Source organism: Cebidichthys violaceus, unplaced genomic scaffold, assembly GCF_023349555.1.
Source record: "Cebidichthys violaceus isolate CVI_PGR_0920_01 unplaced genomic scaffold, fCebVio1.0.p SCAF_6, whole genome shotgun sequence".
Lineage (NCBI taxonomy): Eukaryota > Metazoa > Chordata > Actinopteri > Perciformes > Stichaeidae > Cebidichthys > Cebidichthys violaceus.
Genome location: NW_027176816.1, coordinates 2,935,144 through 2,949,821, shown reverse-complemented (window position 1 = coordinate 2,949,821; position 14,678 = coordinate 2,935,144). Strand labels below are relative to the sequence as shown.

The 14,678-nt window shown below is 41.3% G+C and overlaps 2 protein-coding genes across 2 annotated transcripts; both read left to right on the top strand.

Annotated features, from left to right (window-relative positions):
• The first annotated feature begins 129 nt into the window (after positions 1-129).
• On the top strand, positions 130-5,897 carry LOC137889801 (isocitrate dehydrogenase [NAD] subunit gamma, mitochondrial-like). The gene is made up of 12 exons (XM_068733847.1): positions 130-371; positions 1,692-1,739; positions 2,024-2,029; positions 2,232-2,329; positions 2,458-2,573; positions 3,205-3,265; positions 3,416-3,548; positions 3,648-3,781; positions 3,912-4,014; positions 4,304-4,450; positions 5,032-5,187; positions 5,292-5,897. Exons 1-12 carry the CDS (start codon positions 303-305, stop codon positions 5,391-5,393), a joined length of 1,173 nt encoding a protein of 390 aa, XP_068589948.1. The 5' UTR covers positions 130-302; the 3' UTR covers positions 5,394-5,897.
• A 2,636-nt stretch (positions 5,898-8,533) lies between these two features.
• LOC137889799 (vasopressin V2 receptor-like) lies at positions 8,534-14,659 on the top strand. The gene is made up of 7 exons (XM_068733845.1): positions 8,534-8,683; positions 10,933-11,207; positions 11,518-11,763; positions 12,291-12,437; positions 12,533-12,866; positions 12,987-13,205; positions 13,960-14,659. The coding sequence occupies exons 1-7, from the start codon at positions 8,599-8,601 to the stop codon at positions 14,139-14,141; spliced, it is 1,488 nt and encodes a 495-aa protein (XP_068589946.1). The 5' UTR covers positions 8,534-8,598; the 3' UTR covers positions 14,142-14,659.
• The last annotated feature ends 19 nt before the right edge of the window (positions 14,660-14,678 follow it).

The following is a 14,678-nucleotide window of genomic DNA, read 5'->3' as shown; positions in this document are numbered from 1 at the left end:
TGCCACGAAAAAAAATGGGGGAACACAACCTCAAACTAAGTAGGCCACCGTCCCTCGAGGCAGTCTATTCGAGTTACCATGGCGACACGAAGCTAGCTAGAAGGACTTCAACTTCTCCGTGTTTCGTGTCTGAAAAATCGAGTTTCTTCTATGTGTGTGTATGTGTGTGTGTGTGTGTGTGTGTGTGTGAGAGAGAGAGAGAGAGAGAGAGAGAGAGAGAGAGAGAGAGAGAGAGAGAGAGATTAATGGTGAGCGCGCAGCACGCCCCCGTGTCCTTCATCCATCCCCGGGGAGAGTGAAACATGATGGCCCGGTCAGTGTGCTCCCTTTCCGGAACACTGAAGCTCGTCTTCAGCAACCGGTTAAACAGGGTAGGAGCAGTCTCTGAGTTCATCAGCATGTAGTTAACTGTTAAAAAGACTCTTTTTTAATTTATTTTAAAAACATTCGTAGTGGTTTAACGCTACTAGTTAATTTGGTGAGCGACGCTAAGCTGATTAACGGTTGGTTGGCTAACTGAACCAGCTCGGTTAATGTCGCTGTCCTTTCAGCACCACTCTGTCAACTTAATATGAACTGAAACTCCCTGCAGACTGAGAGAAAATGTACTTTTTGCAGCATTCCTATTTTTCCGGCCAAGCGAGTTAAAACCGTAAATGCATACTGTAATCTGCTGCCCTGCAGGCTCATAAATTATTCAAACACTACTGCAACAGGTACGCCTTCGACCAGTGGTGGATGAAGTATTCAGGGATTTTACTTAAGTAAAATTAGCATGACCAAAGTGTAAAAAATACTTTGTTGCCAGTCAAAACCCTGTATTCATAATCGTATGTAGTAAAAGTATTAGCATCATGATAGACGTTTAGTACAAAAAGTAAAAGAAGCCTATACTCAATATGCAAAACAGTCTATTTCAGGATAATATATTCTATATCACTGGACAATAATGAAGGCTGGATTAATGTGTTCATCGCTCAAGTACAGAAGGCGAAAATGTCAAATACTTTATATACTGCTGGGTAGCTTAATTTATGATGATAATACATAATAATTCATCAGTTGATGATACCTTGTATTAATAATCTGAATATGCAAAGCTACTTTTTTTTGTCAAATAAATGTAGTGGAGTACAAGGTACAATAGCGGCTTCCAAAATGCAGTAGAGTAAAAGTATAAAGTAGCATAAAACAGCATTACTCATGTAAAGTACAAGAGCCTCAAAATTGTACTTAAGTGCAGTATTTGAGTAAATGTACCGACTTCACTAATAGTTACCTGTTAACAACTTCTACCCACTGAAAAGGACTGAAGACAAAACTGACTCAAATTCTATAACAACACTTTAGTATACATAGTAGGTCAAATGTTTAATTTAGCCTATTACAGGAACAGATAAACAGCATATTTACAGGATAGACGTATGCCATTTTACAGATATACATATATATTAGCAACAACCTAAATAAATTTGCAATGATTGTTGCCAATAAATTCCTATGATTAGATTCAACTTTATTAGATTACATTTAACTTTATCGTTATTGCACAGAGTACAAGTACATCCAACCAGAAGATTAAAAAGCAGTAAAGCACAGAGTAATGTGCATATGTACATTTATATGTAATAAATAAGACCACATATCTGTCATCTTCTCTGCAAATAACCACCTTTTCTCTGTATTCTCAGGTTTATGGTGCAGCTACATGTAATCAGAGACACAAGTCCACTTACACTGTGAGTTGTTCAGGAAATACATTCAAAAAGGAGCTCAAGCAACACACACCTTGTTTACCTGATGTCCTTCCCAACCTGATAGCCCCACCGCCTTAAGGGATTCAACATGTCTTTACTGCACGTCCACAGGAGTACCAACATTGTTTTGTCCCGTCAATGTGCTCGTAATGCCACCAGGAAGCTGCTGGTCAGCATATGTCTTCCCCCTCCTCTTTGTCCTGCTAACCTCCCTGTTTTTCTCTCCTCCGTTCTGAATCCCTCTTTCCTCAATCCACCCACAGCAGACCATAGTGAGTATGTCTGCTTACGACACACACACAGACGTGTAGCATATGTCTCATTAGAAGTTATCAGAACTGCTAAAGGATTACAGTAGTGTGTCTTTGTAATAGCGTAGAGTCTTCTCTGTAGTTTTGTAAGGGATGCATCTACTGGGTTGTATAAAGAGGAGTTTGAATTTCGGTGGTTTTTTTGTATGTGCGTGCGCTACAGCCTCCACCAGCGCGGTATGGAGGCAGGCACACTGTGACTCTGATTCCCGGTGATGGCATCGGACCAGAGCTGGCCAACCACGTGTGTGAACTATTTCGGTGAGAATTCACAGGCACATGCATACAGTGTTTGAATTAAGTCAGTAACAAGACTGGTATACTGTTCGGTCACCACATGACTCAGCTCCGTCATATTGAAGTGATCTCCGTCTGTTCTCTATTATCAGGTTCTGCTGTGTGCCAGTGGACTTCGAGGTTGTCAATGTGGACTCGTCCATGGACTCAGAAGATGACATCAATAACGCCATAATGGCTATCAGACGCAATGGAGTTGCACTAAAAGGTTAGTGCTTTATATGAAACATGTCGGCACAAGGGCCTCGAAAATCTGTCAATGTTCATGTAAGTCAGAAAAAGATCATTATGACAATGTATAAAATATACACTCAGTTGCCAAGTCATTAGGCTCAGCTAGCTAAACATAATGCAGTAATACAACAGGCAATACATCCTAGGATGGTGTTTGTGGTGCTGTTGAACTGTGTTGCCTCAAACAGAGGACTGTTTCTGTTATTTACCTCCCCAGTAATACAAACAGGGTCGACAAAATAATAGTCAGTATATTTCGAAATTCAAAATGATACAGTTGAATCAAAACCTCTCTAAAATAGTTTCAAAAATATCAACCTGCTGGTGGCGCTAGAGGAAAGCTCATAGGAATTTCCTTTTTAGGAAAAGTGATGTTTAAATCATGGTACTTACATTACAGGTGACAAGACAAAAACACCTTTTGTGCATGACTATTTATTTACAACGAGTCAAGAATAGAAAACGCAAAAAAAAAAGCTCTGATAGATTTTCAGCATTCGTAAAGCAAACAGTGTACTTCAAAAGAATGTCCAGACGTTCTGCTATATGTTTATGTCTCTATTTTAGTTCTCATTCTTTAGATGTAACTTTGTTTGTTTATTCAGGTAACATTGAGACCAACCACAACTTGCCACCATCCTACAAGTCCAGGAACAACCTGCTCCGGTAAGTTTTTCATTTGTTCATCGCTTTCACCACACTTTGGCTCTTTGTGCTTGTTCTCATATTCCATCTATCTAGCACCATCTTTCTGCCTCTCTATCCGTCCAATCTATCCTTCTCTTTTGTTCTCCTCGCCTCATTCTCTCTCTGCAGCACCACTCTGGATCTGTATGCCAACGTGATGCACTGCCAGTCTCTACCAGGAGTGAGGACACGCCACAGAAACATCGACATCATGATCATCAGGGAGAACACAGAGGGAGAGTACAGCAGCCTGGAGCACGAGGTGTGTGTGTGTGTGTGTTCACAATCGCTTTGTTGGTGAAATACACAAATCATCACAAATCCTGCCTCCGTGCATCTCTTTCTCTCTGCCTCTCTGCAGAATGTACCAGGCGTTGTTGAATGTCTGAAGATCATCACCAAGACCAAATCTTTGCGCATCGCCGATTACGCTTTCAGAGCTGCTCGGGCCAAGGGACGCCGACAAGTCACTGCTGTGCACAAAGCTAATATCATGTCAGTTCTCATGACTCAAAGACTCTGCCTGTTTTTATTCATCTTTCTCTATAAAACACATGATACATCTTAATGTGTGTGTGTGTGTGTGTGTGTGTGTGTGTGTGTGTGTGTGTGTTTGTTGGAGCAGGAAGTTGGGTGACGGCCTCTTCCTGGAGTGCTGCAAAGAGGTTGCGAGCGGTTACCCTGAAATCACCTTCGACAGCATGATTGTGGACAACACCACCATGCAGGTAGCCACGGCATGTCTACCCACTGTTATACAGCGCATCACATTATGCAGTGTTTATATCATCACCATCATTATGTTCAGTCCCGCACATTTCTGTTGCTATATTAAATCTGAAGGCTTACATTGAATCATGTTTAAAAAGAGGTTCTGCTGTCGCACGATACATTAATTGCACTTGAATTATACTTCTGAGCCCAGTCTCATGCTGGCTGCCTTATTCATAGTTGAAGAACTTCTTTAGGCAAAAATGTAACAATATTCTGAGATTATGTTTGATTTGTGTGTGTTAGCTGGTTTCCAGGCCACAGCAGTTCGATGTGATGGTCATGCCCAATCTGTACGGCAACATCGTGAGCAATGTGTGTGCTGGGCTCGTTGGTGGACCAGGCCTGGTGCCTGGAGCCAACTATGGAGAGGACTACGCCGTGTTTGAGACGGTGAGAGGATTCACATCAAACGAGAGGGAAAGGGACGATCAAGAGAGTAGGAAAGGCCAAGAGAAAAACACAGAGACGATACAATATTCACTCTCCTTTAAGTCCTGTTTTGGTCTCCACCAACCAACTCCTGAGGGAAATATCTGGCTCTTAAGCTGCTAAATGCTCCACTATGTCCACCAGTAATTTGGTGCTGGGCCGGTAGTGTACAATGGGTTTATTAGTTTTGCTGCAGCTGGAAACGACTCGACGAGTGGTGAGAGAGAGAACCAAAACAGGCATAGTAAACTAAAACTATGAGCTTAAAGACACTAAAATTCACATTTGATCCATTGTTTAAATTAGAAAAAAATATAATTGTTGTAGCTTTAATTGTTTTCCAAAAATAAATATGATAAGAAAATCTATTACTCTTACTTTAGCCATTGCTCCTTCACTTTAAACTGTCTACAAACTTAGTAGTATTTTCAAAGAATAAGTATTTCAGCACTGCAGTGACATTGTAAATAATCAGATGTAAAAGCTGCCACATCCTTACATGTTCTTCCATCTATAGATGCAACATGTTCTTCTATGTGCAGGGCACCAGGAACACCGGGAAGAGCATTGCTAACAGCAACACAGCCAACCCCACGGCCATGCTGCTGGCCTCCTGCCTGCTGCTGGACCACCTGAAGCTCCATGCCTACGCCAGCATGATCCGCAGAGCCATCATCTCCACCGTCACTGAGACTCAGGTACGATCACATCGTACGCTTCAACATCTGACTGATGCCAAGTTAGAAATAGAGAATATTCTGCTCACATTGTTTTTTTTTTGGTCATCTCCTTTGTCCTCCAGCTGCACACTGCTGACCTGGGAGGCCAGGGCTCCACCTCAGAAGTGGTCCAGTCCGTCATGAATGCTGTTCAGAGCACCGGGCCCCTGACACTGAGCATCTAGAACAAACACACATTAATGTGTAAACTCTCTCACACTTCAGAGTGTGTAGAATAGTGTGCCTCTCTTTAGTCTTCTATGCAATTTCAGATTAACAAAAGCAAGTTTTTGGACAGTACTTCTGACAGGGAATGCAATGGTTTTTATCTTAGTAGAGTTTCCTCATCTCCCGACTGTTTTTTGAAGTTGTTTGCATCTATACTTTACCTGAACCAACCATCATACTATTTACTGTATGAAACCGTACACAGCACTACACCTGTCTTCTGTTACACCCATTCCTTTCCATGTTTATAAGTTGTTTTCATGTATTCATCTTGACATGAAACCAGTTATTCTTCATGCGTTTAACTTATTTTCAACCAAACACTACACTGTCTACTGAAACACAGACGTCTTACTACTGAATGTATTGGGCATTCATAAAGTTAGTCGAGCCAATAAAACCCACGTCCCCGTAGTTTGCTTTCTGAATTGTCCGTGCTGATACTAACATATATTAATGCGTGCAGCATTGGCTTGTCTTGACCACAGGGAGGCCACATTGTCCTGTATAATCCCTACATTCAGTTTGTTGTGACTGAGTGAAATGTTGTAGGAGTAGTAGTTGTACTAGTTGTGCTCCACACAAGGTCCTGTTAGTTTACTGTTAAAATAAGTATCCTCATTTACATTAGTGTGATATAAAACAATGCTAAAAATAAAAGCAACAATGCATGATAGCTAAAAGTAAAAAAACAGGATAATAAACATGCTATGGAGTAGATAATAAAGTAAAAGAGATAATACAATGAAGTGTAAAACTAGAATAAATAGGATGTACCCTTCTTAGAGATTTAAAACCCTTTGAGGAGGTAGAGAGTTTAAGGTCTTTTGCAGATTATTGCATAATAAGGTGAACTACATTGATTAATGAAATGTGGCACAAAATCCTATTCTTTGAAGGAGTAATTACTTATTCAAGTAAAACAAATATATTCAAATTATGCAGATAATATATATATATTTTATGAATTATTCAAATTATGCAGATAAAATCACTTTTTTTAATGCAATTATTCAAATTATGCAGATAAAATCACTTTTTTTAATGCAATTATTCAAGTTGAGCAATTCAAATATAAATAACTTGCATGCAGTTTCTAGTGACACATATTTCTGCCCATACTTCTAGGTTAATGTTTAAGGTTTATTGTCCTAATTCAGGGATTTTTCACTCCGCTAAAACCTTGCTATGACTACAAATAGACGAGAAACCACACGGATTAACACTTTGCCACTCTTCCCTGCAATGTGTCTGTCTTCTCACTCAAGGTGTCAGGAATGATCTCCCTCTCTTCTGCTGTGCAACATCCACTCTCTCACAGGTGTCAGCTGTCTGCTGCTGTAAAGGAGCAGTCTGCGGTTTCATTGGCTGGCTGCTACAACTTTTACCTGAGTATGGATTATGAGTGCAAACTGTGTGGCTCGCTCCTGTTTCATTCATGTGACTCTCATTTTGTTTTCTTTACACTGACTTCCCGTTAAATTTAGAATTCAGTTCCTGATACTTGTGATCCCGTTTAGAGCCATGCATGGTCAGACACCTGCCTATACATTAAAGAGCTACTGCAGCAGTACATCAGCAGCAGGTCTCTGAGGTCCTCGGATCAGGGTTTGTTGGTTGTTCTTGGCACCAGGCACAAGAAGAAAGGAGACTGTTCTTTTGAGGTGGTAGCTCCTAAACTGTCTCTCATTGGAATTAAGATTTGTGGATACTGTGTGCACCTTTAAAAAGCAGTTTAAGACCCCTTTATTTAGAATTGCTTCTGTTTAGTTTCTTCCATGCTTTTAGCTTGATATCTATGAAGCACTTTGTGACATCTGCTCTTCAAAGGTGCTATATAAATATACCTATTATTATTAATATTAGTAGTAGTAATAGTAGTATTATAATTCAAGCAAACGTTATACAATGTATTCTAGCACTGAATAAATCTAACAGGAAGAATGAGATTAACAGCAAAAACAAAAATGTGAGATTTGAAAAAGTGGGATTATCCTACACAGAAGGAAGATTAAAAAGATAAATCAAAAATTTCTTTTGAAAAAATACCAAGGGAGTTTACTACAACCCAAAGGAAGGTATTCTGCAATTTATGTTAATCCGCTGCTGAAAAGAACAACAACAATAGATGCATTATTTACTAGATTCATTTCTTCAGGAGGAGCCAACGTGCCATCGATTCAGGAAATCACAGCGTATTCAGAGACGCACTGACACTTTGTTGGTTTTAGACTTTTCATGAGATTTGTTTGACAATATCAAACATTTATCCAGGACTTTTTTTCATTTAATCTTTTTCATGATACTGTTATGTGTTTCTATATTTTCAGCAACAATGCTGGGGAAATACATCTCTACTGGAGTTAAAGCCCACCTACGGAGCTTTCTACTAACATAAGAATTCAGTTTCATAATAATATCAAAATATGAAAAGAAACAGCTTGAGCAGCCTCATGTGCGAGTGTGTGTTCATGTTTCTGTGTGTGTGTTTAAGGTCGCTCGGCGGGCCCCTCGATAATGAGAGGCTTCTCCCAATGAGGGAGCAATTGGGGTAGGCAAACAGATTACTGCAGAAAGAGAGGTGGAATGCAGGAGACAGGGGGGGGGGGAGGAAAAACCAGGGAGCAGGGGTGAGTAAAGGGCAACTCTCTTGTTGCTTCCTTCTCATTTCTCTCCATGAACCTGAAATCCCATCTGTCACAACATCTGACGCCGTCTCTCCTCCCTCTCTATATATCTGAAAAATCACACGTATCGGTTGAATGTTTGTATGAAAGGTCTTTGATCATTCTGGGAGGCTAATAACAGAAATCTCATTTGATCTGATGCTACACGGACCTTGTGTGCACTTCTGCCCGCCACTGAATGTGGATCAAAGCAGGGCCAACAGCAACGTGGCTTATATCTAAACAATCAGCAGGAAATTACATTAATTCACTGCTGCAGCCTGGGCATCATGTCCTTTGATCAACCCACCGCTTTCCACTCGTGGACCCCCTCCTCATTTGACTCCTGCTTTCAAATCCAAGCGAGGCGAGGAGCGGGAGGGATGTGTTAAAAGAGGAGGGAGGAAGAAGGGAGGAGATGGGGAGACAGGAGTCAGCAGCGTGAGTTGGCAGAGGTCACCCTCGGAGTAATAAGCAAGAAGGAAACACAGCATGGATGCGGTTAGTGTGTGCAACAGCAGATCAGGTTGTCCTGGATCCTACAGATGCTTCACGGGACACTGAGGACGAGGACGAGATGAGTGAGTCGTCTATGTTTGCTTGTGCTTCCTCCTCTCGCTCTGTTTTCTGCTGAAATGTGAAATTAAAATTGGCACAAAAAAAGTGTCTGTTACTTTTAATGAGGCTGTAGAGGTCACAGATGGATGTTTATTTGTGTGTTTAGAGTGAGAATTAATCTGTTAAAGTTGACAGAAGATCATTTCTGAGAGGAATAATCTAGACAAGACCGGTACAAAATAAATACTCAGAGGATTGATTTGAGCTTTTTGTTTTGTGAAAAGAAAAATAAGTATTAAACAGCAGGTGTCCAGTGCTGTAATTGGATTAACATTAGCCAAAAGATGTCAACAGACTCGGCAAACCAGAGACTCAGGATAAATGAGGATCAGTTTTATGGGCTGAAGTAGACTCTTTATAAGCACCTGTGTACCATTTTAGGTGTTATCCCCGGCTGCATGGACAGCTATGACAGTAATAAGTTTCACACCTTCAAACTGAAATATATACACTCTAAAGGTGCCACTAAAAGCTCTTATTCCAATTTTTTTAAAAGGAAATATATGATTACACATTTACAGGTTCACCATTTTGTAAACAGGCTCACGATTCCTTTTTTTTTTTTACAAAACAGTGTTTAAAGATGTTTTACTACTGTATACTGTGTGTATAATGTGTACTAACAGTTTCCAGTCTTGTATTTAGTGGCAAATTCACACTGGAAAGCCTATTTTGTGTAAATAAAGAAGGATGATACTGTCAGCAGCTTTTTTTTTTAGTTTTCAGATCTTTTTACTTAAGTAGAAGTACCAATACGACTATGTAAAAAATATGTATAAAAAGACAAGTCCTGCGTTCAAAAAAGTGCATAGTAATTATCAGCAAAATGAACATAGTAAAAGTACTCGCCCTGCAGTAAAATGTAAAAAAAATCCATATTTTGGATACTTTTCTCCAATCTTTACTTTTCTTTTGGGAAATATTGGATGATTCAACCTTTAAACTTTTCATATGGATTCATTTGAAACAATATGTGTGATGCTTAAAGGGAAACTACTAAATTGAAACAAAACAAAAACCAAAGTACTTGATTTACAAGGGACAGAAACAGTGTTGTCCTGCGTTAAAGTCCTGTGTTCTTTGATCCGTTCATCATCCAACCCTCTCTCTATAGACTTCCGCACACTCATTTGAAACATATTTGTGATAAGTAAACGTAATCCACGACAAAATACATTTCCATCAAAATGTAATTCACAATGCAGTTTAATTGTAGTAACGTCATTTTTAGGAGACTCGGTTGTCTTATCATATGCAACTGCTACAGCTTTAAGATACATGTAATGGATTAAAAATTGCACTATTTCCCTTGTTGCATTAAATGGAAATATTAAAGTAAATGTACCAAAAAATTGTACTTAAGAAAAGTGCTTGTCCCTAACTATATATGTTTTTGCACTTGCTCTTTTTGGGGGTTTTGTAGAACGTGCAGTTTTTCAGAAACCCCTTAGTGTCAGTTAGTGTGGAACGTTGATCACTGGAGATTAGTGGAACAGCTGTGATCTTATTAGAGCCTGCACATTTGCACTCAGTAAATAGTCCTAGATGAGGGGCCCTCTCTGCATGCCTCTGCGATTGTGTGTGTGTTGAACTGTTTCAACACACACACACACAATCTGTAAACATGTTTCACTTCTCATTGTTTTATAATGAATGTCCTCACGCATTCTTGACCCTGCACATACAGCCCTGTTAACCTAAGTGTGTGCGTTTGTGGGATGTATACAGGCAGCATGAGGTCATATAAAGTGGATGTGGTACAAGATCTGACCACAAACAAGCAGCTATACACACACACACAGAGTGGACTGGTTATTATAAACAAACTGTGAACTGAATAACGCTCATGTCTGTTTCTTAATCACCGACATCACAATACATCCTGTGATCATTTCTGGCAATATATGATTTTTTAATTGGCATTCACTAATTGGGTGAACTATCACACAATAAATAAATAGGCAGTGGTGGAAAGTATTAAAGTGCAATTACTCAAGTACTATACTTCAGTGCAATTTAGAAGTAATTAAGTATTTACATTTATTTTATACTTTTACGTCACTGCATTTCGGAGGTACATAATTTAACTTTTTACTCGACTACACCTGCACACTACAATCACATTTCCTTAAGGATCATAATGAAGTTCTGTCTTTAGAGTGAACGGTCCTATTACTCTCCTTTGTAACACTTATCTCTCCTCCTCTCCCAGCCAACACGTCAGTTTCAACGGTAACAGACTCACACCCGTCCACCGGCTGGTCAGCGGTCCCTGTCACCCCCGCGGTTCCGAATGTCACAAACTGGGAGCGCGATGCCCTTCTGGCTGTGGCCGAGGTGGTGGTGCTGACGGTCATCTTGGTGCTGGCGCTGCTCGGTAACGGGCTGGTGCTGGTAGTGTTGCTGAGGCGGAGGCGACACAACAACCCGCTGCACCAGTTCATGCTCAACCTCTGTGTGGCCGACCTGGTGGTGGCACTGTTCCAGGTGGGAGAGTCGCAATATACCGGCAGTGATGTTTAATTAAAAAATAAATTCCGATAACATGTTAATAACACATATTCAGTTTTGTTTAAAAATATCCAGCGCCTCTGAAAACCTTTTTTATATACAGTTATGGTTACAGACACTCTCCAACCTTCCTATAATCGTATTTTGGGAGTAATTAATTTGCCAAAAAACGCATAATAAACAAATTTATGGATGAATTTGACAAAATATGATCATTATTTTTAAACTTTAGATAGATTTCGCAATAATATCGTTATTATCACTCCACCCTTCCTCCCCCTCTGAGGTGTTGCCCCAGCTGGTGTGGGACGCTAAAGGCAGCTTTCCTGGCCCGGACATCCTGTGTCGCCTGGTGAAATACCTGCAGGTCCTCGGGATGTTCGGCTCCTCCTACATGATTGTCGCCATGACGGTGGACCGACATTACGCCATCTGCTGCCCCCTGCTGGCGCACCGCAGCGGGGCCACCCAACGCTGGAACAGCTTCATACTGCTGGCCTGGGGTCTGTCGCTGCTGCTCAGCCTGCCACAGGTAGGGAGACACAAGAAGGGAGACAAAGGAAGGGAAACACAGGAAGGGAGACACAGACAACAGACAGGGAGACACAGACAGGGAGACACAAGCAGACAATCTGTTGAGGCTTCACATACCGAGGGTTTGATTGTTGCTAAAGTTTAATATTGTGATTGTCCTTGAATATTAATCCAAATATAAAACAATGAATCTCTGTCTGTACCTGTGTGTGTGTGTGTGTGTGTGTGTGTGTGTGTGTGTGTGTGTGTGTGTGTGTGTGTGTGTGTGTGTGTGTGTGTGTGTGTGTGTGTGTGTACGATGCTGTGGCCTCAAGTACATGATGCAGTGTCAAAGTCGGTGCAATTTGGACAGCAGGCCTGTTAAAAAAATCAAATCAAAATTTTGTTTCAAATAAAATAAATAATTCTGCACCTTAGTTTCCTCATGGGTGTTCAGTTTCCTTCTCTGTATACTTTTGTAAAAACACTTTAGATTTAGTTACCTCAAAGTAAGATGGCGGCCCACACACCTCTTTACCCCTCCAGGTTTTCATCTTCTCCCGATCAGAAGTGGCTTCCGGTGTCTACGAGTGTTGGGGCAACTTTGCGGAGTTCTGGGGCCTCAAAGCATACGTGACCTGGATGACCCTGGCTGTCTTCATCCTTCCGGTCCTCATCATCACCGTCTGCCAGGTAGAGGTGGACGGACCGGACCAGGAAACTAGTTATAGACACTAATGATGATTTTAATACATCTCAACATCACTAAACAACTAATTTTCCCTCAGGTGCGAATCTTCATGGAGATCCACAACAATCTGTACCTGAAGTCAGAGCGCCGCCTGTCCCCCGCCTCCCTCCCTCCATCCAGACGGGACAGCCAGAGAGGAAGAGGAGGAGGAGGAGGAGCAGGAGGAGGTGGAGCAGGTGGAGGAGGAGGAGGCAACAGCAGAGGGAGGTCCAGTCTCTCCCTGTATGTTTCACCACTCATGTTCAACAACCCCGGGAGTGACACCAGCTTTGACCCCACATCCATCTATCAGCACCTGCCCATGGGTCCACTCAGGTCCAACAGCATAGTGTCACATTGTGATATTCACACCTGCTCTGCTGTTCACCCAGGTGAGATCCACACAGACTGCCGACTCTCAAGGTATTCTGTTCTATCGTAGCAGATGTTTTAACCCTTTTTCGGTTCATGCATCCGCATCTTGTCTTGCCCGTGTCCTGTTGTCCTGTCAGCTGAGCTGCAGCCTGATGTGCTGCTGGGCCCTGTAGCGCCCTCTGCTGTCTGCTGCCCCCCACCCAAAGCCCCCCCGGCCCGTGGTGGAGAGGTATCAGCGGCCATGTCCAAGACAGTGAGGATGACGCTGGTCATAGTGCTCGTGTACTCGCTCTGCTGGGCCCCTTTCTTCAGCGTCCAGCTGTGGGCCGCCTGGGACCCCAACCCACCTCAGAATGGTACCACTTTTCCCACCAAACATGTTGCAGTATTAACAATTGCGTTGGCTTAGGTTTCATACTGGTTTGGCACTTTTCCTTTTAACACAAAATGCTGTCCTCACATACAAAGTGTCTATTGTATGCAGGTGTGGAGCTGAAACATGAAAAGTAATGCAGTTTTTGTATTAGTTAGTACTTTGAAACTCGTTATGCTATGATTGATTAAACGTTCCTCTTGAATAGAAAGAATTGTATAATAAATGAATTGTATTATAAATGGTATTTTATAAAGCCCAGCAAGTTTTTTTATATTGAGTCGGGTTTGCCATATTTTGATAGAGTAGGTATATAAAGTTTTTTTAAGAGTTCAGAAAAAGTATCTCAAGTATAGGTAAACGCTTGTTAGCAATCGTAAAAGAAAAAACTTTAACTGTGTAGGAATGTAGGAGTCACTAAGTCAGATTCTAAACTACATTATTTTTATTTGCAGAGCATCTTCATACAAGTCTTACTCTTCATAATTTCAAATACTGACTTCTGCATACAATGTATACTCACAGGGGCCATCTCTCTGCATTGAGTACTTTAACTTTTGCACTTTATTTCAATTTTCCTGCTAATAATACTTTTAAGTAGTAATCTAGTATTTTGTACAGTGTGGAAATGCTACTTTTAAAGCGTCAGACTACTTCCTCTATCACTGAATTTGATCAGGCATGTCCCAACATCTTCCTGTGTGTGTGTGTGTGCGTGTGCGTGTGCGTGTGCGTAGGTGCAGTGTTCACCTTGCTGATGCTGCTGGCCAGTCTGAACTCCTGCACCAACCCCTGGATCTACTCCGCCTTCTCCAGCAGCGTCTCTCTGGAGCTCCGCCTGCTGCTGCTCTGTCGCTCTCACTCACAGCGCCGGGGCTCATTACCCAACGACTCCACCGCCACACACACTTCCAACTAATGAACAATACACGCCATCAACACAGTCAGCCCGGGAGGAACTATGGTGAATGAACAGCAGTCTCACATGGCTCCCTTTCTTGTCCAGGCGAGATAGCGTGGAGGATAAAATCCACCTCCCAGCACCTCTAAAGTTCACAAGATGTATCTCGTTAAAATAATCCGGAATAAAAACAAGGAGCAGAAAGACATTTCTCTCTTTGGAAGGTTGTGTACCATCTGCTTTTATTTAAACAACACAACGTGTCATTTTTAAACTTGTTTTTTTACACAAATTAAAGAAACAAGTTAAAATGTATCAATTAGTGTGCTTTAGAGGTGCTACACACCTTCTTCATTTGGATTTCCAGTAAAATAAACTAAGCTAACCGGCTGCTCACTGGGCAAGGAAGCTAATAAGTCAAACACGGCTAATCGTATTCTATTTCCCACAGTGTATTCCTGTAGTACACCCGGTAGTTTAGATACAAACTGCGGCAATGCATTTTGTAAAGTGTAATTATTGTAAAAGCAAGTGTTTGGGTGATTTTTACACACT

Bases quoted from the DNA above. Each gene is read 5' to 3' on its own strand.
- LOC137889801 (XM_068733847.1), top strand. From the start codon at position 303: ATGATGGCCCGGTCAGTGTGCTCCCTTTCCGGAACACTGAAGCTCGTC. The intron at 2,574-3,204 runs GTTAGTGCTTTA...TTGTTTATTCAG, and splicing joins CAATGGAGTTGCACTAAAAG to GTAACATTGAGACCAACCAC. The intron at 3,549-3,647 runs GTGTGTGTGTGT...GCCTCTCTGCAG, and splicing joins ACAGCAGCCTGGAGCACGAG to AATGTACCAGGCGTTGTTGA.
- LOC137889799 (XM_068733845.1), top strand. From the start codon at position 8,599: ATGCGGTTAGTGTGTGCAACAGCAGATCAGGTTGTCCTGGATCCTACA. The intron at 8,684-10,932 runs GTGAGTCGTCTA...CTCCTCTCCCAG, and splicing joins TGAGGACGAGGACGAGATGA to CCAACACGTCAGTTTCAACG. The intron at 12,438-12,532 runs GTAGAGGTGGAC...ATTTTCCCTCAG, and splicing joins TCATCATCACCGTCTGCCAG to GTGCGAATCTTCATGGAGAT.